Source organism: Lepisma saccharinum, chromosome 21, assembly GCF_977018435.1.
Source record: "Lepisma saccharinum chromosome 21, izLepSacc3.1, whole genome shotgun sequence".
NCBI classification, from domain to species: domain Eukaryota; kingdom Metazoa; phylum Arthropoda; class Insecta; order Zygentoma; family Lepismatidae; genus Lepisma; species Lepisma saccharinum.
In genome coordinates this window covers 27,536,312-27,562,011 of record NC_139249.1, presented here as the reverse complement: position 1 = coordinate 27,562,011, position 25,700 = coordinate 27,536,312, and the positions used below count along the sequence as shown (strand labels likewise).

Sequence of the window (25,700 nt, the reverse complement as noted above, 5' to 3'; positions counted from 1 at the left end):
GCATTTTGATTTGCCTCTTCTAAATTCATATTGTTCCTCTCTCATGCTCAGCTCTGTTACTTCCCTTATTCTTTTCTCTAATGTTTTCTTGTACACCTTTGCTGAGTGGCACATTAGTGTTATTCCTCTATAGTTTTTACATTCCTTTCTGTCCCCTTGAATATGGGAACGATTAGTCACTTTGTCCAATCTTTTGGCACTTCTCTCTATCTTGCCACACTGTTTTCAACCCTCTGTACAGCCACTGCACACCAATCACTTCTGCACCGAGTATCATTTCCACTAGCTCTTCATCTATTCCAGGTGCTCTACCTCTTTTCATTCACTTCAGTGCTTCCTCCACTTCTTTCCATGTGAGATCCATTTTTCCTTCACTTCTTCATGTTAATTTCCTTTTTTCACATTCAGCAATTTCTCGTCGAAATGATTTCTCAATGTTCTCCTTATTTCTTCATCCTCTTTTACATTTCCCCTTTCGTCCCTTAGCTTACAGCTTTCTTTCTTTTCTACTTTCTCTCACTAATCTATACAATACTTTCTTGGGGCTATGCGGTGCTGAATCTTTCCTTGTAAGTGCAATGCTTTTTTGTTCCCATCTACCTACTACATCTACTATAGTCGTTTTCACGTTCAGAAGACACAATGGACTCTTATGGGAAATACGAGCGTGCTGTTGTGAAAATTCTGGATTTACAAATTTAGCTTAAGTAAAATCGGTACCTGCAGTTTTGCAGGAAATTTTGTAGAGAATACGATGGTGAACACAAAAAACTGGTAACTTGCTTACATAATTTTAGATAAATTAAAAATGCAAATTTTCTGTGAAAACAATTTTTACATTGTTTTCATTCCTAACGTTGAAACATGCCGTAAAATTGAAGCATTCATTATTAAAAAAAATTGACACTGTTTTTTAATTGTCATAGGTGACGGTGGTACTCAGAATTTATCAATACTTTAAAGCATATTTGCATTAAAAAATATTCAAATAAAGTATGTGGAGATTTTTTATATTCGTGCAGTAGAAAATGTCGTCGCTGGTCATTTTTTGTTCTGTAATTCCAAGTAAAAACTTCCAGCGACAAAGTTGTGGAGAAAATAATGAAATTATTTTTTATAACCACTCAAAGGTTCCCAGAAATATTACTTCCATGCATTTGGAGTTTCTTTTTAACCCGAACCTCGCGCGAAGTAAGGAGACGTTGTCTGGCCATCTTGAGCTGACTCACCGCAGCATTCCGGCTAATCACCACCAAGTTTTTGAGTTGTTATTTTATTTCCATTCAGTAAAAATATGAACTTCATGCAGTTTGTTATAATGGAATTGAAATTACTTAAATTTAATAATTGACAATTATTTCCAATGCTGCTGTTGTGAGCAACATTAGTGCTGTCGCAAATACAGGTTGTTTTTGTTTACATTACTGTCGACATTAATACTGAAATGAAGATCACCTTTCAGTTTCCAAGGTACACATAAATTCATAGACACCATATTAACCTTTGAAAGGCTTTCCAACACGTGACAAAATATGGTGCTTCAAGATAGAAATATGACATGCCTTGCTTGAGTCATTCACGTATCAGTTCACGTGGGCCGTAACTCATTTGTTTGAGTTGCAACTTGAATCTAACCCATGTGCCAGGTTCCCCTTACTTGAGTGAGAGATCTGCTTTGGTCTGTTTAGACTTTTTCCCTCTCGAAAAAGTGTTTTCAGTTGTGTGAGCTCTCGGTGATTTTTACTTTTTTAAGTAATTTCTGAAGTGTCACATTCGTGCATTACACACTTGCCTCCCCGATGGCGCAGTGGTAGTGTTGTCGCCTTACAATCAAGGAGTCCCGGGTTCGATACCCGGTGGAGGCACAAGTGGTTTGGATCCCACTTTAAACTGTAGGCCCAGTCCCGATTAGCTTTCCTGTGCATAAAGTGGACTTAAAACAACAAATCCTCGTGCATTACACTCGCGTGTGTAGTGATCGCAATGGATCATAGTAAAAAGGGTAACTGTAACGTTCACAGTATAATATTAATATTAATAATTACATATAATTATCATTATATATACAAAATATGTAACACCTTCATTGTGAAGGAAGGTCATCATTTCCCGGCGATATAAGCTAGCGCTGTATTGGCAACACTGTGCGGTTTCTCCATAAGCGCCGTTGTGTCTTCTGAACGTGAAAACGACTTTAGTCCATTCTTCCACCCACATTCTTCATGCCTCTTTCTTCTTTTCCACGTACTCTTTTTGTACATTTTGTGATTTAAATTTAATCCATTTTCTAAATGCATCATTTTTGTTTTTCACTGCCTCTCTAGTTCTTTCATTCCACCATGGTGTTTGTTTCTTCTTTCTTTTCTTGCTTGTCCTTCCACATACCTTTTTGGCTGCCTCTACTAATTCTGTTTTAAATCTTGTTTGTCCATTCTGTTTCTACTCCTTTGGGTTCATCTCTTGACACTTCAGTACACAATATTTCTTCATATTTCTCCTTTATCATCTTATCCTTCAATTTCCACACTCTTGTCCTTCTCTCTTGTTCCTCCCTTCTGTCTTTTATTTTCAATTCTGTCACATCTCCTACTGGTAACCTGTTGTCACTGTCTATGTTCTCACTGGGAATTACTTTAATGTTGTTCATTATCTTCTTTACTTCCTTGTTTTCCAATATATAATCTATCACAGTATTTTGTTCATTACTCCAACTGTATCTTGTAATCATATGGCTGTCATATTTCTTCTTAAACCAACTATTACCTACTAACAGTCAGTTTCTCTTACAAAAGCCTCCTTCCCTCCTCATTCCTCTGTCCTCATCCATCTGCTTCAAGTACTTCCTTATACCCTTTCCTGTCTCTTCCCACTTGTGGATTAAAATCATGCATCACAATTTACCATTCCTTTCCTACATGTTCTTTCAAGTCTTCTTCAAATTCTTCTTTCTCCTCCTTTGTAAAGGGTCTTTCATTAAGAGTGATACTTTTTAAAATTTGGAAAAAAAATAAACCACTCAACGTATCAAAGTAAATTGTGCTTTATTTTGAAGCTTAGACATTGCAGTTATGTTCTGAACAAAATATCGTTCAAATGTCCACCACGGCTTTGAACACACTGATGCACACAATGGCTCCAATTGTTAATCACTCTGTCCAAGATTAGTGGCGTTATGTCGGCGATAGCCTGACGAATGTTCGCCTCCAAATGTTCCAAAGTTCGTGGCTTGTCAGCTTAGACCTGGGCTTTGATGTAGCCCCAAAAAAAAAATCCATGGGTGTTAAATCACACGACCGTGGTGGCCAATCCACGCCTTGAGATGATCCGGTCGCCAACTTCTCCCTCAGCAAATCGAGCGTATCATCAGGTGTGTGGCATGTAGTGCCATCCAGCTGGAACCACATGTTTTCAATATCTATGGTCTCAAGTTCTGGCCACAGAAATTTATGTAACATCATCTCGAAAGAAATAAGGTCCAATGACGCTGCCACGCCATAAACCGCACCACACAGTGAGTTTTTCGGAATGCAATGGCACCTCATGGACCACTTGTGGGTTCTTCTGGCTCCAATAACGACAATTTTGCGTATTGACGAAGCCACTAAGACAAAAATGCGCCTCGTCTGAGAAGATTATTTTTCCACTGAAATCAGGATCAGCTTCAAACTGCTGTACGGCCAAATCAGCGAACTCACGACGCAATCTGTGATTGTTTGGCTTCAACTCTTGAGTCAATACAACTTTGTATGGATGCAGGCCCAAATCCTTTCGCAAGATTCGTCAAGTTGATGTCTCACTAGACTAGAGTGCAACTGGGAAGGCGGTCGTCTGCTACCTTCGCGCAGAGCGTTGCCACATCCACGGCCATGTGGATATGCGATGTTTTTCGCACGCACCGCAATGAAACGATGAACAAGATCTTTGAGCCAAAATAACAAAAAAGAAATTTCATTTGACATTAAGCGAACAAATCGAAGCATTTTTGTCTCCATAGGTACTACAATTATAAACATACAAATGAAATCGCAAAACAGAAATGAATGGGATAAGAATGCGGCAACTGAACATACATACCTGCAATTTTACTCAGATTCAGAAGATTCATTTTCACCCTCAGTGTCTTCGGAGTCGGAGTCCTGGAGGTTGATAACGAAGGGCTCCATGATGCTGTCTCGAGAGATTTCATGGTGATAATCCTCTTCTTGCAGACATTCTGCATGTTGCACACATTTATCCCAGGCAGAAACCGACACGTTCGCTACAGCCTCGTGCGTCAACTTTTCGACATCAGCCATTTTAAAAGTGCTGTTCTTTTCTGCAACGTAAGATTTCACTTGCGCCCAGATTAATTCGATGGGGTTGTATTGGCAATGGTACGGGGGCAGACGCACAACTTGGTGGCCGAATCCTCTTGCAAGTGTATCCACTTCGTATGATTTCGACGTCGGCTTGTGATTCCTGACCAAAAGTAAAAGCTCTGCTCTGGTTTGCGAAGATGCGTGGGGAATATTGTGTTTTTCCAGCCACGATATTATTTCTGCTTTCCTGGTATTTGTTGTTGGGGCCTTATTTAACTCTACAGAGTGTACGCTGGCATTATCCATAACTATAGTGGAATTTGGAGGAAGGTTCGGAATTAATTTTTCTTCAAACCACTGTTTAAAAACAGCACCAGTCATTTCGTTGTGGTAATCGGTAGATGTGTGTTTCGATTTTGCTCTGAAAATCAATTTGCAATCTGGAAGTAAGCCGGTGTTTGCAGAGCCAACGTGGCAAACAATCAGACAGGAACTTTTAGGCCACCCGTACCATCGTTCATTTGCCAACATGTTTTTCGTGTGTGGTTCTGGTTAACCCACGTTTCATCGAGGTAGAAAACAGGTGATTTTCCTTGTTGTTTGATGCAATGAATCTTTCGCAAGAATGCAGCTCTCGCAGCTACGATGTCCGTCCTTTCCATTAACATCTTCCGTCCATCATTGCATTTTCTATATTTAAACCCCGTGCTCTTTAGAATACGCAGCATAGACCATCGGCTTCCAACAAATTTACATTGCACCTTCATTTTCTTTGCGAGTTTCAATGATGTAGGAAATTCACCATATTTGTACATGTTCAAAACTTCCCTGCGTAATATGCTCTTATCGAAATCATCAATATCGGTAACAGGCTTTTCGCGGCGAGGATTTTTGCCTGGTGATCGAAATACAGCACTCCCACTTGCACGAACAGATTTTTTCCCCTCGCTCACAATTCTCTGCACTGAACGCAAACTTACCCCGCACGCCGCGGCAGTCCTTTCTTGAGGTCTGTCAACATGGCACTCAGCTTCACCCTCCACAATCGTTTTCTGCTCGGCCTCCATTTTAAAGTAATTGTACACGTTGTACACGATCTCACGTGCTTGCTTGTGTAAAACACAACGCTTCCTATTCTCAGCTTCCATTGTGCACACGGATATGCCAAATATTGCTACTCCAATAGCCACAACCAAAACAGTAAATCACAGCGTTCAAAACTCCGCGCGTGGAAACACAGTTGCAGATTTGACCGTACTGGCTCCAAGTCAGCGTTGCCAGCCTCGCACGGGAAACAAACGCTGCTCACTGAATTTATTCTGTAGGCTACTGCAAAGGGTAGTAGAATTTCACGCTTATCAGACATTTTATTATTTGCGTTTGTAATAAAAATAATAATAACAAAATAAGGAATAATAACACCAAACACTTATTTCGCTGTTATGGTTCTGTTTACCAGAAAATATTTAGATCGAAATGAATTCTTGGACTGTTTCACGTATATTATTTTCTAATAAGTGCTGTAACTTTCCAGTTCTTCGTTGTACGGTTGTACTTTCCATTTTTAATTCAATACATTACAGAATTACTGGGAACGATTTCTTTGGTTAGCGTTCTTATTACGCGTATGGATGACTATGGCAATAGGTATGGCAATAACACTAATATAATACAGATACATTGTTATTGTTACCCGTATTGATATAGTAATTTTACATATATAATAATACGTACAACAATAACTCAAACATAACTGTATGACATATTGGTTGCCGTTATAAAACATTGAATAAGATCATGGTGGCTTGAACCCAATCTATTCAGTATCAACTTTAAATATTTTGTTTTTTGATTTTATGTTTTCAGTTCACTTTATGCACAGTAAGGCTAATCGGGACTGGACCTACAGTTTAAAGTGGGTTCAGAACCACTGTGTCATGAACCTCAACCGGGTATCGAACCCGGGACCACTTGATTGCAAGGCAACGACGCTACTACTCCGCCATGGGGGAGGCCCTTTAGATATCGTGTTTGCCTCACGGACAAGATAAAAGGCAAAACGTTCTCTGCAATTATCTCTGCAGGTTTTCACGCGTTTTACTTTCCGTCCCAATTACCCACACCTTTTTCTATTTCGATACAAACAGGTGTCCCTTGCCTCACCGACAATGAAGACTTTGTTTTTGCACTATTTATTTGTTTAGAATGAGTTGCAAGGGAATAGGTACATAATGCTTGGAATGCTGTCCCTAGTTGTGGTGGTTACATTTTACGGATGGTTTCAGTACTTATAGCTAGGGTTGGCAACGCTGCCTTTCCTTGCTACTGCGCACCCACTTTCCACTCGCCTTCCCAGATGCTCTCAAGTCTAAGCCGCAACCGTTAGGATCGTCTTGAAACTGACACATTCGGCTCTTCCTCAATACTGGCCGCTACTGCTGCGATATTGTCCTCACTTCTTGCTTTACGTTGTCTTCTTGGTGGCTTCTGGTCGTATAGAGTGAAATCCCGCTCAAACTTGGCAACAGTGCGGCATATAGCCTGAATAGAGAAACGGTGATGGCGACCCAATTCTCTGGTGAACAAACGATGAGCACCCACTGCCACTTGGGTAAAAATTTTTAATGATTTCTAAACGTTCAGGAAGTGTGAGTCGCTGCAAGATGAAACTGCAAATTGTGCTGGATATTTTCACACCTGGAAGCACACAAAAAAATATATTAGAAACTGGAAATTACAATTTTAAAAAGTATCACTCTTAATGAAAGACCCTTTACATCCTGTTTGTGGGACATCATACACTTGCATTATTTCTATTACTTTTCCACTTACATTCATTTTTAGTTTTATTATTCTGTCATTTACCGCCTCTACTTCCTCACTTATTCCACTTCTGACCACAAATCCAACGCCACTTCTCCTGCCCTCTTCGGTACCTGCCCAGTATAGTTTATAGTCTTTCCACAATTTCATGTCTTCTCTTCCTTTCCATTTTGTTTCGCTCATTCCAAAGATGTTGATTCCTCTTCTCCATTAGATCCACAATTTCCTGTCAGTGTTCCAAAAATTCAATGTCCCTATTCGTAGCCCACGTCGTCTCCAATTTTCAGTCTGGCTTGTTTCTTTCTCTTCTGAATTTTTATGCTTTCAGCTGTCAGTTAATTTGGCATGTCACAGTATAATGTGATGAGTGCAAAATAGCCTAACTGCTGATGTACCTACAATTTTCGATTCAATCATATAAAAAGTTAATGCATTTATTGCAGTAATACCAACAGTTGCCAGGAAATGTATGAAATTAAAAGAAAGTGAAAATTAAATTATTAAGGAGGAAAAGGCTTTGAATGAACTATATACCAGAATACAAGTGTTCAAATTCTGGAAATGCAGGGAATGTCCCGTCCCCCCCCTCCTGCCCCTTTGGATTTAATTTCCAAGAATCCTAGATTTGTAAATTCCTTCCCTCTTTCAGAATATATGTACATGTATAACAGTATTTATTACTCCCTCTGTCCCATAATTATTGTCCGGTACACTTTGTTTGTTGTCCCATAATAATTGTCCGATAGGCAAACTGTGACATTGGTGTATACAGAAGAATAAAATTGAACACGGGAATGAGTCATACAACGTTATTACTCAAGTATCAGTACAAATTTGCCGATCAAGTATCCAAAAGAACATAAATAAAAAGTCTCCATTTTGGCATACCGGACTATAATTATGGGACAGAGGGAGTATTCTTTATTTATAATTTTCATTGTTGCATTTTAGTTTTGTGATGAAGTAATAATTATACAATAGTAAATCACCACCAAGAATGCTGTTCTAATGGTGATTGTGAAGTATTCTTGTAGAATGTTTGAACCAATTTGGTGATTTTCTTTTCTGATACTTCATTGAAGTTTTTGTGGAGATCAATGAGAATGTGCCAATAAAACATTATTTCAAATGATGGGCGCTATTGGAGGAGTTGAATTTTTGCAATAAATGTAGTCTACTGCTTTTAATAAATACAGTGGAACCCTGATTTTTACATTTTCCCACATACATTCAATCTTGATGGTCCCAATAGAGCAAGGTGCTATAACATTTTCCTTCATTTTAAATTCTTTCCCCGTGGTCCCCTCTTGGCCCTCGAAATACTTCAAATAACATTATTGTTATTTTAATAATCAAATTGATTCTATCAAGGGCATGAGATATGGTCCATGTAAGGTGCACGTTTATTTCAGTTCTGCCAAAATGCACTTGAATATTGAAACAAAGTAGAGAATGTGTTTTTCTTGTATTGCAACTGCAAGCAGCAATTTATGTTGATGGAGCTAGATAATGGCTATTAAAAACTAAATGTGCTTGTGGGGATCTCAGTGGCATAATGCTAACGTCCTAGATTGTATTCCATGTTGAAGGCACAATGGTTGGATCCTGCTTTTAAACTGTAGGTCCAGTTCCATCAGCCATCATTAATGTAAAGTGGACTTAAAATAACAAATATGTTTGCCCTCCCATTTCGTATGGGGAATGAAAACACGGCTTTCATTTAATACTTTCTCCTTAACCTTCATGCATTAAACAACATGTCCCTAGAGTGAAATAAAATAATACTTCAAAAAGCAGCCATGTAAACTTTCAGCTTCCACGAACACCAGACCTTTCAAATCTTCTTTCATTTGGCTCTTTTTCCTCTGCAAAATTGATGGTATTTCTCCTTTAATAAGTAAAGTCATTGCTCCCCTCCCCCTCCTCCCTCTTCCTACATTTCATTCAGTTTGAATACTGCAGAAAGGTGTTCAGATACTAATATAGTCCTGTCTTCTTTCTTCACAGGATGAGACGCTGGTCCATTGCAGCTTGCAGGAACTAGAAGATGCCTCTTTCAGTTTCCCAGTGTTTTTCCAAGAGTGTAGCTATAGGGTGTTTGTCCGCACGCGGCCATTCTTCAGAGAGTTCTTGGAGAGGGTCTCGAACATGTTTGAGGTCATCTTGTTCACAGCTTCTAAGAGAGTCTATGCAGATAAGCTTTTAAACCTGCTCGACCCTTCTCGGCGCTGGATCAAGTAAGTATCTTACTATGTGCGAAATGTATTATTTTGTGGAAAAAATAGTTTTGTTTAGTTTTAAATGGGTTTGATTCATATTTGTCATCATTAGCTCAGAAAAGTAAAATTTTTTGAGCAGTAATACATTTCATTTAATAAGAATCATGTACCGGTATGTAAGAATTTTTGGATATAGATGAAATAATAGGTAAGTTGCAACTCTCCTTGTATCGGAGCCACTTGTGACCTGTAGCCAAAAGTCATCAGACATCCACTGCTGTTATTACTGTGTTTACCCTTCGGGCTAGGCTTGCCCAAACTGGTAAACTGATGGCAGAAGTTGTTTCCATTGTTCCTATAACATGGTAAATAATTGACGTGAGTTTACAGGGTGGCTACTCACCGGGAATTCAAGGGAATTATGTGTGAATTCTACGTGAATTTTTCTATATGGACGTGAAAAATGTCAACTTTTATTAATCCAAATGCCATTGAATTTATACATGTTTATTAATGCCCTGAGGCAAGTTTATCACAGTTTAGCGTACATTTTTATCGAGGAAGGAAAAGAAGAGAAAGCTACGTGGTATTTTCTCAATCAGTTTGCTTTGTTAGTGTCCTTTGCAGAACAATCTATCTGACAGATGGAAGATTATTGCAAGATAGCTTGAAGTTGATTAGGTAAATTTGAGTTCGAAATGCTTAACTAACTCTGTAGCCTTCTTGAACCCGAAGGTTCATGGCTGCAGCAACACAGGCCTTCCATCTGTCCCTATCCTGAGCAAGATCTATATACTCTTTTCCATCCCTACCAATTTCCTTTATGTCCATCTCAACATTATCCCTCCATCTTCGTCTTGGTCTTCCTACTGGTCTCTTACCATCAGGTTTCCCAACAAGAATCCTGTAAACTCCTCTTTCCTCTCCCATTCGTGCCACATGGCCTGCCCACCTAAGTCTTCTTGATTTAATCATTTTAATAATGTCTGGACATGAATACAAATTATGTAGTTCTAAATTATGTAACCTTCTCCACTCACCTGTCTCCCCATCCCTTTTAGGCCCAAATATTTTCCTAAGGTTCTTATTTTCAAATACTCGCAATTTATGTTCCTCTTAATTCCTCAATTTTATACTAATTTAGTATTGCTTATGTGTTCCTCTTTCAATGTAAGGGACCAAGTTTTGCATCCATATAATATTACAGGCAAAATTACTGTTTTGTATATTTTAATTTTTAGTTTCGTAACAATTAATAATTTTCATAGATTAATATATGCCGTAACATTTCTTTGACATGTTTGTAGATAGATGTATTTCGAGTCTGAGTATTTGAAATGGCAAATGCAAACTCCTGTATATATACAGTTTCATTGAATTGAATTAGAATGTTTGTATAAATTTGAATTGCACAGACCCTTTATATGATTAAAATATTTGTGTGTATGTGTGTGTAGGTGGTAGTACGTAAGGTTGAAACATAGAAAACATCTTGTGCCCTTGAATTTTTGGGAAGTTCACCTTGAAAACCGGGAATTATATTGAATTTTACCAAGGTCCTAGAGTGGCCACCTTGGTTTGACATGCAACTGATGCTCCAGCACATCCCAGATCTTCAGGGGGTTTAAGTTGGAGCTTTGGGCAGGCCAGTTAAGAACTTCCACCTAATTTTCTTCAAACCGTGATGCAGTTGACCTTGATCTGGGGGAAGGAGCATTATTCTGTTGATATAGAAAGCCTATTCGAAGATGTTGCTGCCACAGTGTGGGAAGCATGTTGTTATTGTCTAACATGACTTGATAGATGCTCAAGGTTCATTACTCCACCACCACGAAATTTCACTGTCGTTACAACACACTAGGAAATGCCATTTGCCAGTCCCATACATGTCCATCTGGCTGCCAGATTAAGTACCATGGCTCATCACTCCATAAGACCTTGTTCCACTTCTCCATAATCCATGTTTGCATCCCTCCAAACGACATGGGGCATAGGTGGGCTTCCTAGCAGCAACACAGGGAGTTCTATCGCTGGTCTGTACCTGAGCCGAGATGGAAATCCTCTGCAATCGCCAACATGCTTCAAGCTTACAGTCCCGATCATTTAGTGTCTTGGGCCTATCAGAGTGATGATTGGGTTCAGTACTTCCATGACATGGCCAGTGACATAGCTAAAAGTGGATGGGATAAATCTGATGGAATGCCCAAATTTATGGGATCTGACAATCATACCCCTTTTGGAAAGCACAGGACACTCTCAATTTACTCATTGTGACAGCAAAGATATCTGGTGTGTTCTTGCGTTACATAGCATTATTAATGATTACTCACATGTGTTGACATTATACTTGGCAAGTTCACTTGAAAATAATGCTTTATTTTCATCAATTTCTGTGACTGGTCACCAAAATTAATCAAATTAAAATATAAACCATGGATATGTAAGTACATATCATGTATATATTAATTAGAACTAACAAATGTTGGCTACACAGGAAAAGTGAGGATAATTTGAAGATCTAATATTTTTTCCCAATGTGGATATTTTCTTGTTCTTGTGCATTTTGCAGTTTCCTTGCATTGTAAGCCAGTAATCCAAGGGCATTACATAGCCACAATGTGACAATTTGCTGCATTAATGACATGCTATAAGTAGAGGCACATATTTTTGGTAATTCATATTTGCACAGGTGTGAATTACTCACATTAGTAAACAATACGTACTTCATAAAATATAAAAAACAGTTTACTTACGTTATGTGAGTACGTTCAGTTTGTAAAAGCAACGTTTCGGGGGTCTACTGCTCCCTTCTTCAGGCTTCTTCCTTGGCACGTATTATTGCTACATGCTGCATCAATTTACGTTGAACAAGGAATAAGGTAAAAGGTTTCAATCGGAAAATTAATTGTTAACAACTTGCCCATGCCTTAATAAAACTTTCCATACCCATTTCATTCTTCATAAAAGCCTCCAAAAACGTATAAAGGTTGAAACTTAAAACTGTAAAAATGCACTCTCCTCAGTCTCCTGTGTTGGTACCGGATTTTCTTTCTTGTAGAATCTAGGAAGTTCTTCGAGGCTATTCCCCTCCTACATAGCCCCCCCCCCCTCTGCCGTAGCCTTACGTCATTTCCAACTCGAAATCCCGTGTCTTCTGGGCTGCACGGATTACCTCCGGCGTGACATGAAATCCAATTTTGTTTTTCTTACCTACCTCCCACCTTTTAAACATCTTTATCCATATTTTATCTAGGTTCCCGTCATCTCTATTTAGTTTATTATTCCTTTCTTTGCATATATTAGCGGCCTCATTTGCAAACATTCTTTCTTGAGTGTATCTACCATCCCATACGCTTCTGATACATTTTCCTAACATTCCCATTTTTAGGTTCCTTTTTTTTGCTCAACCTCTTTAATACTCAGAGGTTTATACCCCCACGTTAGAAAATTTGGAATCACCCTTACTTTCTGCATTCTTTAGGAAACCAAATTCTATTAATAGTTTTATTCAACCTAATCCTTGTTTTTTGAAATAATCACACTTTTTCCCCCATACTAGTATGTATATTCATATTTGCGCAGGTGCGAATTACTCACTTTAGTAAACAATATGTATTTCGTAAAATATAAAAGAAAATAAAAAAACAGTTTACTTACGTTATGCGAGTGTTCCGTTTGTAAAAGCAACGTTTCGGGGGTCTGCTGCTCCCTTCTTCAGGCTGCTTCCTTGCCACATATTATTGCTACATGCTGCGTCAATTTACATTGAACAAGGAATAAGGTAAAAGGTTTCAGTTGGTAAAGGAATTGTTAAAAACTTGCCCATGCCTCAATAAAACTTTCCATACCCATTTCATTCTTCATAAAAGCCTCCGAAAACTTATAAAGGTTGAAACTTAAAAACTAAAAATGCACTCTCCTGGGTCTCCTGTGTTGGTACCTGATTTTATTTCTTGTAGAATGCAGGAAGTTCTTTGAAGCTATCCCCCACCTACGTAGCTGCCCTTCCCTCCACCGTATCCTTAGGTCTTTTCCAACTCGAAATCCCGTGTCTTCTGGGCTGTGTGGATTACCTCCAGCATGGCACTAAAATCCAATTTTCTTTTTCTTACCTACCTCCCACCTTTTATACATCTTTATCCATTTTGCATCATTTCGTGACAAAACAGGGTAGGAAAATGCACCTCACACCTTTCAAAAACATGAAAAATTAACATTACATTGTGTTATTTGACATTTCATGTTTTGATCAAAAATGAAATATGCATGCCTCTAGCTATAAGCTTCCTTACCACTATGTTTTATCTTCCAGGTATCGACTGTTTCGGGAACATTGTGTATGTGTGAATGGAAATTATATAAAAGACCTAACTATACTTGGGAGGGATTTATCCAAGACAATTATAGTGGATAACTCACCACAGGCATTTGGGTACCAGGTAAGCACTTTTTCTTTAATTGCTTAGAAAGATGTTGGATCTGAAAAGATACTCCATGCCCTAATATTCCGAACATAATAACTTACTGAAAAGTGATGTGAAATTTTTTGCTCAACCAGGATCAGATCTGGGTCTTTGGCATTCCATGCCAATGCTCTCCCACTGAGCTACCTTGGGTTCGATCCCTGGATAAGTCACAATTTTCACATAATTTTTCAGTAAATATATGCTCTGTGTGCCTTAAGCCATTTTGATGTAGCTAGTTAGTTCAATTTAATTACCAGTGTAGTTTATGGACAGGTCATGTGGAATATGTATATAGAAGAATATATGTGGTTTTTTTTTAATCAAAGCCAAGGGTCTCGCATTTGAATCCCACCCTGGGGATGGGTGTTCGTTTTGCGAGTGTCCCTTCATAAGTTTCTTCTAATCTTCATTACCGCTAGCCAGAAAAGCAATTTGAAATAAGAAAATGCAAATTGATTATATGTTGTAATCTTAACAACTTATAATGTGGTAAAATCAAGGGGTATACATTTATATTCACACTAGAAAAATTAAATGTATTGAAAAAAAAAAGGCATCAAATCAGGGACATCTGTAACATCATCCATTATATTAAAGTAAGAATGCCTCTTGTTGGACAGCTCTGCAATAAATTATTCCAGTTGCTCATGTGCTTGCACAAATGCAAAAATGATAGTTGACAACCCCATGAAAATTCTTATTCCAAAAATCCTGGGAATGTCCCTGTTGCAAGTAGCCAACTTGGAAACGATCTGTTTACCAGAATAGATTCTCATGCATCTTATGAACAAGCTTTGGGACACTGCATTTGTAATATTCGTGATGCGTAATGGCAAAAGTAACTTTTACCAAGTTACATCTTCAGTGTGAAAGCAGCAGAAATTTGTTCAAGGTTTTTGAACACAGTAAGTTGCAGGCTAGGAATTAATTCACTGTCATGTTTGGACAAAAAAAAATCACGAGGAGTCTTGGTGAAATGTTACTTGCAGATGCATGCAAGTGATGGATGAAGCTTGCACACTCTTGTTGCCCTAGTCTCCGCTTCTTACATAATTATAAACATGTAGTATGTATGGGTTACATATTACTACTAGAGCCTGGAAGTTTGTCAAAATGCCTCTTTTTATCTACTGCATATATTGATAAAAATTTTCCAGATATACAGTGTGTTCCATTCAAATCTCCCTAATTTCAATTACTGTGAACGAAGTACGATGAATTGTGAAATAAATGTAACACCAAATGAAAGGCCAGATCTTCAAGTTTTGTCTTCATGACTTGAAGTTGTCCTTTTGCTTACTACGCAGCGCCACGGTCGCATAAATAAAAATGGTGACTATTCAACAACGCGTGCAGGCAGTGAGTGGTGTGGTATGCCGAGACAAAATATGTGATTGCAACGCAACGAAATTTGAGACAAGTGTACGGAGGAGTTGCACCTGATGCTAAATCAATTAGGCTGTGGTTTAGTAAGTTTCTAACAACTGGCAGTGTCCTAAAACAATCTGGTGGAGCTTGCCGTAGTGTGTCGGAGGAAAAGGTGGAAGACATTCGAGCAGGGTTTTAGAGAAGCCAAAGGAAATGCATCCGCCAGGCATCTAGGCAATTCAATGTGCCTCCAACAACAATGCATCAAGTTCTGCACAAGCGGCTTCGGTTGTATCCATATAAAGTGCAGATTGTGCAACAATTAAAGCCAGATTATAAGCTGCATCGCAAAGAATTTGGTATGGAAATGCTGCAGCGTATCGACATGAATCCTCACTTCCTTGACAACATCCTGTTTTCAGACGAAGCAATGTTTCACGTGTTGGGGATTGTCAACCGGCACAAGTTACTGATCTGGGGATCTGAAAACCCACATGTGTACAGAGAACATGTTCGCGATAGCCCAAAACTGAATGTTTGGTGTGGTCTAATGAAGGACAGGATCATCGGTCCGTTTGTTTTCAATGAAGATACAGTAACAGCCCCTGTGTACTTTGACATGTTGGAGCAGTTTGTGTACCCCCAGGTATTTGCTCTACAACCGGACATCATCTTTCAACAAGATGTGGCTCTTCCAAACTGGAGTCTGGATGTTCGGAGGTCCCTCAATTCGACATTTCCTAATCGCTGGATTGGATGCAATGGACCGATACGGTGGCCGCCACGTTCACCTGACCTCACTCCGCTGGACTTCTTCCTCTGGGGTTACGTCAAGGATCGTGTGTTTGCGACTCCAGTGAAGAACATCTCAGTTACAAACCTGCATACGTGATACGATTGCAACAGTAACAGGGGACATGTTGGAGAGAACATGGCAAGAAGTTGAATACATACTGGATATTGTTCGTGCTACCAATGGGGCATATGTGGAGGTGTATTTGTGCGTGGAAAATAAAATTAATGAGTTTTTCTTCAATTCTCTGAAATTTCATTGCTCTATCATTCATACTTTCTTTTCTACGATGAATTGAAATTAGGGAGATTTGAACGGAACACCCGGTACATTTCTTATGTTGTTTCGAATGTTTTAGAAGCCTTTCATTTTGTCTATTTGGGACCCCCACTGCCTTTTTTTGCCTTTTTCAATGAAATTTGACTATATTTTATATAAAAAAAATTCGTATATATATTTTTTTTCTCCCAAAAAACGTTGTTGGCATTTATTTTTCTTACGTTTATTATGTGAATAATTTTCAACTTATTTAAGTAATATTGAACTCACACATGTTTCAACATTGCTGAAGGAGAAAAGTGTGAGAAAAAAGTATTTCATGCTGAGTTAGGATATTGCCTTTCGGTTAACATTTCCTTGTGCATGATTGACTGCTGAAGTGGACAGGTTGATTTCGAACATAAAGAAGGTATTTCTGAAATCTCCCTCTCAAACCCGAAAATTTCAGGAAGTTGCACCTGAGCTTAGTTTACCTCCGGAACCAGTCTTTACGAGATGGGGAACCTGGATATCAGCAGCTATATACGTATTATACTAACAACCTTCAAAAAATCAGTGAGGTGATCGATGCTCTTCCAGAAAATGAAGTGGCCTCAATTCGTGAAGTGAAAAAAACTCCTGTGCTATTCAAGTTTATTTTTGCACACTATGGTGCATTGCCAGAGACAATTACAATTATAGCATCCATGAAAATCTACGATGAATCTATGCAGCAGATGATGGAAGTGTCAGGAGAAAAGGGGTCAGCTGTTGTGGAAAAGTGCAAACGGGTAGTGAGTGCAAATGAGGACTTGAAACAATTGAAAACAATTTATGATATTCTAAAAGGTGAAAATGCTGTTACCAAAATGAGTCCAGCTACATTAGCTTGTTTTATGTATGCTCCAATAACTTCTGTCGAAGTAGAAAGATCATTTTCTCTGACAGACGACTGTCAATGAATGTTGAGAACTTAAAAAACACCTTGTAGTTATGTGCAATCAAGATGGAGAAAATTGAAATGCTCTTCCCAATGTACATTTTAACATTTTGCCAGAAATTATAGATAAAAGTAAGGGACTTCCAAATGTGCCTTTTTTTTTAAATTTTAGTGCCTATTTTCCACATTATAAATGCCTTTTTGCCTGCCTATTTTAACGAAAATAAATGCCTGAACTTCCGGGCTCTACATATTACCTTACTGTTATAAATAACAGACAAATAGTAGTAAGTCCATATGTGAAGTTTTGTTTTGTGCATTGAGAATGGCCTTTGTGTTTCAGCTGGAAAATGGAATACCCATTGAAAGTTGGTTTATGGACAGGAGTGACTGCGAACTGATGAAGTTGCTGCCTTTTCTGGAGGATCTTGTGCAGATGGTAAGTATCATGGCTCAAACTGAGCAATAAAACTATAACGAGCATATTTAGGCTGTGTGGAGTTTCAGGTTTAGTTCTGAAGTTTTTCAGTCAAAATTTGATAGCAATATCCTATGCTGATGCCCACTTTGTCAGCAAGTTCTCCAACAGTTACATGATGATTTCCACAAATCACAGCATGAACTCTCTTGATGTGGTTATCATCTTTTGATGCTGAAGGTCCTCCAGGGCTTTGATCTTAAATGATCGATGTTCTGCCCTCTGTAAAATGCTTAAACGACTTGTGGTTCTGCGTTTGTCTCATACAGTCCTCCCCTTATGCTTAAGAAATTGAAATTCACAGCAAAATTTCAAGTTCTTGTCCCTAATTTTATAACAGCTCGTGCACATGCTCACTTCTGTGAATGTATCTTGACTGTGATCAATGTGGAATTGACAGTTTGTTGTCAAAACCTTGTAACGAGTGCACTCACGGTCCCCGAAATGATGTGTCATTCATACCCCGGCACGGTGGGTGCGGGAAACCGGTCGTGACTCTTACGGTCCAGGTTTTCAAGTTCGGTACTGAGACTGTCGTTTATTGTCGTACTATTGCGAGGCGGAGATAAATACCTTGAAATGTTACACTGTTTTGTTTACCTTTGATATGTAGATTCGAAAAATCGTAAAACACTAATAGCATCATATCCGATACCTGAAAAGCATCAAATAACAACACTGACAAACGGTAAAAAGTGAATATATATTGTAACAACAAAAAAAATATTGCAATCAACAACTGTTTGGAACCCAGTGGTTCCAAAGTGTGTGCCAGTAACAGTAACATGAGCCCACCATAGTTTATTAGAAAAAAATATTCACACAACTCCCATCAATTTGTCGGATTTAAAAATAATAGAGATAGAAGAAATAAGAGAGATAAATCGCTAATAAAGAAAGAATGTCAAAATTTAGCAAGCAAGATAATGAGCCAAGTAAACTAAATGATAGATGAGGTAGAAAATGTGGTGAAAAGGAAGGCTTAAAGAAGGGACTTAAATTCAAAGAAAAGGTGATGGTGCCCCAGGGTGCCGTGGCTGGCTTACAGGGGTGCCGCAAAATGTTCCAATATTTTCACTGAAATGACATGATTGTTCCAAATATGTGCTCATTTAGTAATTCTTACATATAAAATGTTTCTCAATTTAAAATATATGTTTGTTTTACATTAAGGCTAGCAACCAAACCGCACTAAGCATTGCAAGTGTTAGATAGGCCTACATTCTGACTTGGGTGCCGAGGAAAAATCTGGATACACTAAGGGTGGCGTGAAACAAAAAAGTTTGGGAACCTCTGCCCTAACCTATTTTTTTGTCAAAATCTTGGCCTGTAGTGGTGGGGACGAGGGGTTTCCAGCTAGTATGTTTTTCAGGGGACCAAGCTAAAAAAAACTTGAAATGTGGGAAAATGTCAAATTTTATAACATTTTGCTATGTTGTGACCAACAAGATTGAATATATATAATGTGGAAAAATGTAAAATCAGGGTTCCACTGTATTACTATTGCTGTTCATTCATGGCTATGCTATTCATATGTGGCTGCATGGGCAACCTTCAAAATAAAACTTGGAAATTTTTTATGCTTGCTGTACCTAACAATTAAGTGAACCAAAATTTCCATTTCAGAATGAAGATGTGCGGCCTCACATTCGAGATAAGTACAGACTTTTCAGCTATCTGCCTCCCGACTGAGGACCCGGAAGGAAACAAGACAATCGTGAACCAGGGAACAGAGACTTAGTTAGATAGTATTGAAAAACTTCTCAAAAAAATTACGTATAAAAAATAATTGCAAAAAAAGGAAACTGTGTGCTAACTTTTCAAGAGTGGAAGACTATTTCCCTTTCTCCCTTCAGTCATAATGTGAGACCACATCCCCCCAGTGTACAGAGGTAAAAAAGAAAAAAAGGGCAGCTGGTGTGTACACATGCGCACGAACTGCTGTTGTACATAACACCATGAACTGTGATCTTGCTAGCTTCGTTACTTGTATTGCACACACTTGTAGCATATAGGAGGACAGTATTATATGTGCATACTGAAAAAAATTAGATTTAAGGGTTTTAAGTAACGTGCTGAGAAGAGCACGCAGTTGCCTGGAATATTCTTTAAATATTTCTACATTTAAGGCAAAAAACATTGAGTATTTATTTGTAAGGTGCATTTGATGTTGAATGAAATACTGGCGTTCTGTTATGTATAATGCTGCTTAAGCAGGTGTCAGGTATAGATGGAATCTCGTATACATTTTTTATAACTTTTTATACTTTATTTTTAAGTGTTTCGTTGTTTAACTGCTTGTATTCTGTATTTCGCCTGCTGTTCTCGCATCACATTTATTGCATACTTTATGCAGCTTTCTCTTCCCCCTACTTTCATAGTTGATAGTACAAAACTTAAATGAAAAGAATCAAACTTGATGAGTACAGGTAAATTCCCAGGAATGGATAGTGTTAAGATGATATTTTTTTAATAGAGTTAATAGATTAGCTCAAGTCTTTGTCAATTTTATAGCTACATACGTGTATAAAGCTATTTTTCTCTTGTTCTGAAAGTAGCATTTAAGGAATTGTGATGTGAAGAATTTGTTGGTCTTCATGTTGTGTTTGCTTGTTTATTAAGTTTGCATTTTGTTCTAAGGTTTATTAATGTAGTTTCTAATTGCATTATTGGACTTTATAGAGTTTGGAAAACTGCTGAGGAGTCTCATACCCAAGTGACTTCTGCCTGTGAATAAAAATGGTAATTTCAAACCAGAAGGCTTCATTCACTAAAGAGCATTTTGGTGCTTGCATCTAGTTCGATGCATTTTGCACTCTCGCACCAATAAAGTGTACGTTTAAAGCAGCAGACAGGCATTTCTTGGATCTACACCCCTATCCTTGAATACAGCGTCTACTTGGTTGAATGAAATTTCCTTTCACAAACCTGTCACTGGGATGCACTTGCACTACACCTAGTGTCAAAAAGTGTAACAAACTAGACAGGCCTAATGTTTCCTACCGGTGCAGTCTTTTTCACTGCAACTACAGTTTCATTCCTCAAATACAAAGCAAGTGGGTAAGGAAAACTAGGCTCAAAGGTGCTTATTAAGTACACTACAAAAATTTTGGCCAAAGCCATGGCCAAGTAATCTTCATGAATTCACGATTTAAAGATAAAATAGAATTCTCTACAAAATGGAATAGAACTAAACTGTCATACTTATTTCACAAGCAGAAAAGCCTTGGACTTAATAGAAACTTATTCTCAAATTCTATGTAACTTGAGAATCCTCAAGTGTGTTCAACTGTGTTAAAGAATTAGTGAAACCTTGATTTTACGTTTTTCAGGGAACAAAGCTGAAAAAACTTAAAACATGGGAAAATTTTATAACGTTTTGCTGTGTTGGGATTGAGTGTATAATGCAGGAAAATGTAAAATCGGAATTCCACTTTATTAGTCACTAAAAGAAAAGACTATTACTATTTCTACTTTTTTCAGTATTACCATTGAGATTTATGTACAAGGAGAAGATAAGATTTTTCAAACATGTTTCAATTTAAGGTGATGCCAAAAATGGTAAAACCCCTCCTTCAATGTGAACGTGACAATTTGCATAATTGAGGTTTCAGCCAGACTTGTTGCCACTGTACTCACAATATGAACCTTTGACACCTTTCGTTTAGTTATGAGTTGCAACTTTAAAGGAGTGTTTGATTTTAGATTTACCATATAGAAGATTTCTTGTAAACTTTAACCGGCATACTTCAGATGGCACTATTTATGAACCTTCTGCACCAGCAGTTAATCTTTACAGGCACCAAAATGCTACACCATTATTTTACTTTTTAAATTAATATATGTTTCACAATTCATTCACCAGGATAGACAAAAAATATTCATTTTTTCAGTATGCTGTTGCAAATCTATCTTGAGCAATGAAAATATATGCTTGTTGCATGTATTTACAGTAGAACAAATACTTCAGGAAGGTGAGATACTGAAAAGTTTTTGAAACTGAATTATTTTCAATACAATGTGAAGGATAAGAATCGTGTTTCTTTTTCCTGGAAATTTGGACTGATGTTCTTTTTCCCACATGAAATTATGGAGTACTAATTGTACCCAATAATGGAAGGCTTTTGGAAAACAAGGTATCACTTCCGTTTAGACCTGTGTACTATAAAGGTATGTTATTTCTGGTGAATAATGAAAAAAAACAAAACAAATGAATAGGCATGAACTCCTGCAGCAGTTATATCCTTAAACTGTGCGCTTTAATATTTTTCATTCACATGTAACATGTGTTGTAGAAGTGGCAGTATTTGGGTTTTACTGAGGTATGTTACTTTTACTTTCAATGCATACACACAAAGAAAAGAACCCTTTTACTATTGTCTGTAAAATCATTTAAACTGTTCAATTTGTCTTTAAAATTCAATGCCCAAAACTTAAAAAATTAATGTTCCTATCAAGATTGTAACTTTACCCAATTATCTCGCTAGATAAAATTCATGATAGGGTTTGGACACTTTTTAAGATATTGAAAGATCATGTGTATGAATTGTACACATTAACATTTCCTAAATTTCTAATTTTAATTGCATTTTTCATGTTCCATTTTTGTAACTTTTTTTCCCAGTTTCAATTATTTTTATTCAAAGAATTTTAGCAGTGTAATTGGAGTGTGTGCATGAGTGTATGTTTGTGTCTTGAGGGAGATAGAATTTATGTTCTGCATATGTACAAGAAACTGTCAAAAACGTGTGATTTATGCACAACACACAAATCGAATAAATTGTGAGGCAGCTGTACAAATTTTTATGTAAGTTTGTGTATGGAAAAATCACGAAATATTGTAAGTGTTAGTTCTCATTGAAAACCAGAAGTAAGAATTGGTTGATGTAGTTTGTTCCAATAAGAAAGATGTACAGCTGTGTATTGAATACCTTTGAAGTTGCAACACGACAACAATAAATAATAAATATATGCAGTTCTGTTCCTTTATTTCCAGGTGGTACTATGTACAGTCACAAATATTACTTGGTTTGAACATCACATTGAAACTTGGGAGTTGTTACAACCCAGAAATGTCCATGACTGTACATACTACGTATATACAATAAAAAATTGAGAATTACAAACAGAACATCCGCTTCTCTTAGAACAATCTTTAATAGGCCCAATGTCGGAAGCAAGATTTTTCCATAAACTATTCATCAATGCATCCATCTGTCCACCATTTTCATCGCAAATACAGAGGGTGATGAAGGTGATGGATTTTAGGAATTGTGGGTAATCATAATTGCTTTAATGGCATCTGACTTAAGAACAGTCTGTTGTGCGATTGTAAGACTTTTTCTTGCAAAATATGCATGTTCTAATATGTTTGGTCAAATCATCATGCATCACATTGAGCTTTTTAAAAATGTACAGAAGTGTCCTTTAATAAGTCAATACAACATGTTACGGTATTTCTTACCCGAGAAATACCACAGGCAGGAGTTGCATGCTAGAATTCTGACAGAACGGCACTGTTTTTCTAGGTGCCTTAAAAATGTTCCATTACAAAGTGATAAATCATGGAAAATTACCATTTAACTTTTTTATTTTTTTTGTTTCAAATATTATTACTAAAAAAATTTGTGCCTGTTGATATACACATCACACACAGTGACAGTGAAAGCATGCGGTGGTTTCATGTTGGCTGTCTGAATTATTCTGGACTAATACGCACCACAGTTTTTGGGAGGCAAAAGTTTTGGAAAAAGTAAAGTGTGCATTATATATAGGTTTTTTTTTTTTTTTAGAGTGATAGAACTTTGAATTGAAATAAAAAAACACACAAAAATAATTCATGGTGGTTGCGGTAAACGCGGTTTAAAATTACTTACGTGAAATTTAAAAGACTTTCGTAATTCCGCGTTGCACAATTTAATGGTTCAATCCTATTAATTTCGAAGATCCACTGTCTTCATTCACAAAAGGGTACGGCGTTTGAAGCGGAGATGGTACCGCGTCAGTACATTGTTTGTTCCCGGGCGGCGGTGGTTGCGATTTTTCCCGTTCGGCAGCACTGGCGCGCGCATCTTGGTTTGCGTCGTCTGCTTCCTGTTGTCCGGTGGCGTTGCCAGTTGGGGGTTGGGGGGTTGGGCCGTGTTGCTCGGTAATGTGCCGTTCCTGTTCCCCGCGTGGCTGGAGGGGGGTCGAGTATGTGTATAGCATCTTTTCTTTTTCAGGTCGGGGATCTTTCTGAGGACAGGGTACCAAGTTGGGTGTGCTTGTCCATTGTCCAGGTTTAGTGCTGGTTTCTGCTGGATGATAGCATGGGTTTCTTTGATGGTGTTTTCTATGACAGAGCCGGTTGGGTGAAGTATGGATATGGAGGAGATGGTGTGGTTAGTGGAGTGGAGGTGTTGGGAGAGGCCTGATTTAGGTGTGTCGTTTTTGGAATCTTTTACATGTTCGTTAATCCGTTCTTGGACGGTGCGGATGGTTCTGCCAATGTAGGTGTTGTGGCATTGGCATGTGGTCTTGTAGACACCGGGGGATGCAAGTTTGGGTAGGTAGTATCTCTTGAAGTTGGGTAGTGCCCTTCCGATTTGGGATATGGGTTTATGTGCTACTCGGATGTTGAAGGGTTTGAGGGCCTTGGCAAATTTCCCAGATGTGGTGGGGTGGTATGGAAAGGCGATCCATTTGGGTTTAGGATTTTGGTTCGGGTTATCTCTGTTTTTTGGATGTCTGAACTGGGTTTCTGTTTTTGCGCACCACATGGATAGTTGGCGCTCGGTGTAACCGTTGTTTAGGCCTATTTCCGTTACGCACGCTATTTCATCTTGCAGGTCATCTTCTGTGCAGCTGTGTGTGAAGGCTCTTCTGTAAAAGTTCATCCATACTCCAGCTTTCTGTTTTGGTGGGTGGTTGGATTTTGCATGGATATACTGGGTGCCTGAACCTGGTTTCCTGTATACGGATGTGACGAACTTGTCTTGGAGTCGTCGGATGCTGAGGTCGAGAAAGTTGAGGCGGCCATTTTTTTCCCTTTCAACGGTGAAGTTTATGTTGGGATGTATGTTATTGAGGGCAGTTAGGAGAAGGGTTAGGTCCTCTTCCTGTTTGTAAATGACTATGGTGTCATCGGCATATCTTTTATATCTTATATGAGCAAACTCTGGTTGGGTGAGAATTGACTTCTCGGCCACATGCAGCACTATGTTGGATAGGGGTGCAGAAAGGGGGTTGCCCATCGCTAGGCCCCCTGTCTGGTGGAAGAAACTGTCCTCGAACTGGAAGTAGTTGTGGGTGAGGCAGGCTTGTAGAAGGTTGCAGATTTCATCAGTTACAAATGGAGGCGTGTTATTGCTGAGTAGCCAAGTTCTGGTGGAGTCAAGTGCAAGGCTGATCGGGATGGAGGAGTACATGTCCACTACGTCTATGCTGGCTAGTTTGCAGTTGTCGGCTTTGACAAAAGAGGTGACAAATTCTTTTGCCTCGAGGCTGTTTTTTAGGCAGTAGGTGAGTTTGTCATTGTGGGCGGTCAGTTTCTGGAGGAGCCATTTGGTTAGGTGGACACTTGGTTGATTGAAGCCGGCCACTATGATTCTCAAGGGGGTTCCTGGTTTGTGAGTTTTTGGTATGCCATATGCACAGGGAAGGCTGGGGTGGGTGTTCCTTAGTTTCTTCTTTTCACTATCTTGAAGGAGGGCACAGTTATCTATGGCTCGGCGGATGGCTGTATTGTATCTGCTTGTGGGGTCACGTTTCAGCTTTTTGTACCCATCAGAGTTTAGTTTTGCTTGCATTTTGTCACTGTATTGGCCTTTTCCCATTATGACATTGATTACCCTTGTCCGATTTTATGCACCAACATTTGTTGTCCTGTAGCCACTTTCGGAATTCCTGTGTTGTGTTCCTTAGTTTATTGTGCACTGTGGGTATATGTTTGCTAGTAGGTTGGGCAAGTTGGCGGAGGATGATGGAAGCACAGGTAAGGCGTACACACTCGGCATCTTGGTTAGTTTTCGTTGCAAACGCTGTTTTTTCGGCAGAGCAGATTAAGTCTAGGGAGGGGG

At 38.5% G+C, this 25,700-nt stretch overlaps 2 protein-coding genes across 5 annotated transcripts in view; one reads left to right on the top strand and one right to left on the bottom strand.

Annotated features, from left to right (window-relative positions):
• Positions 1 to 22,472, top strand: part of LOC146004363 (CTD small phosphatase-like protein 2) — an 89,710-nt gene extending 67,238 nt beyond the window's left edge. For 3 of the 4 annotated variants that reach the window (XM_083143154.1, XM_083143155.1, XM_083143156.1), the window contains exons 6-9: positions 9,129 to 9,358; positions 13,653 to 13,779; positions 17,509 to 17,604; positions 19,270 to 22,472. In XM_083143154.1, coding sequence (XP_082999280.1) covers positions 9,129 to 9,358; positions 13,653 to 13,779; positions 17,509 to 17,604; positions 19,270 to 19,335 — 519 coding nt within the window. In that variant the 3' untranslated portion in view covers positions 19,336 to 22,472. The remainder of the gene's footprint in view (positions 1 to 9,128; positions 9,359 to 13,652; positions 13,780 to 17,508; positions 17,605 to 19,269) is intronic. The other variant, XR_014443921.1, reaches the window with a different exon arrangement.
• On the bottom strand, positions 20,310 to 25,457 carry LOC146004118 (uncharacterized). Its single transcript, XM_083142783.1, has 2 exons — positions 24,916 to 25,457; positions 20,310 to 20,370 (listed from the first exon to the last, which is right to left on the bottom strand). The coding sequence occupies exons 1-2, from the start codon at positions 25,455 to 25,457 to the stop codon at positions 20,310 to 20,312; spliced, it is 603 nt and encodes a 200-aa protein (XP_082998909.1).
• Between the last annotated feature and the right edge of the window lie 243 nt (positions 25,458 to 25,700).

Excerpts from the sequence above, each read along its gene's own strand:
- LOC146004118 (XM_083142783.1), bottom strand. The coding sequence starts at position 25,457 with ATGGGAAAAGGCCAATACAGTGACAAAATGCAAGCAAAACTAAACTCT. Across the intron at positions 20,371-24,915 it reads CTCACCCACAACTACTTCCA|GCAGAAGTCACTTGGGTATG; the intron begins GTTCGAGGACAG and ends TTTTATTCACAG.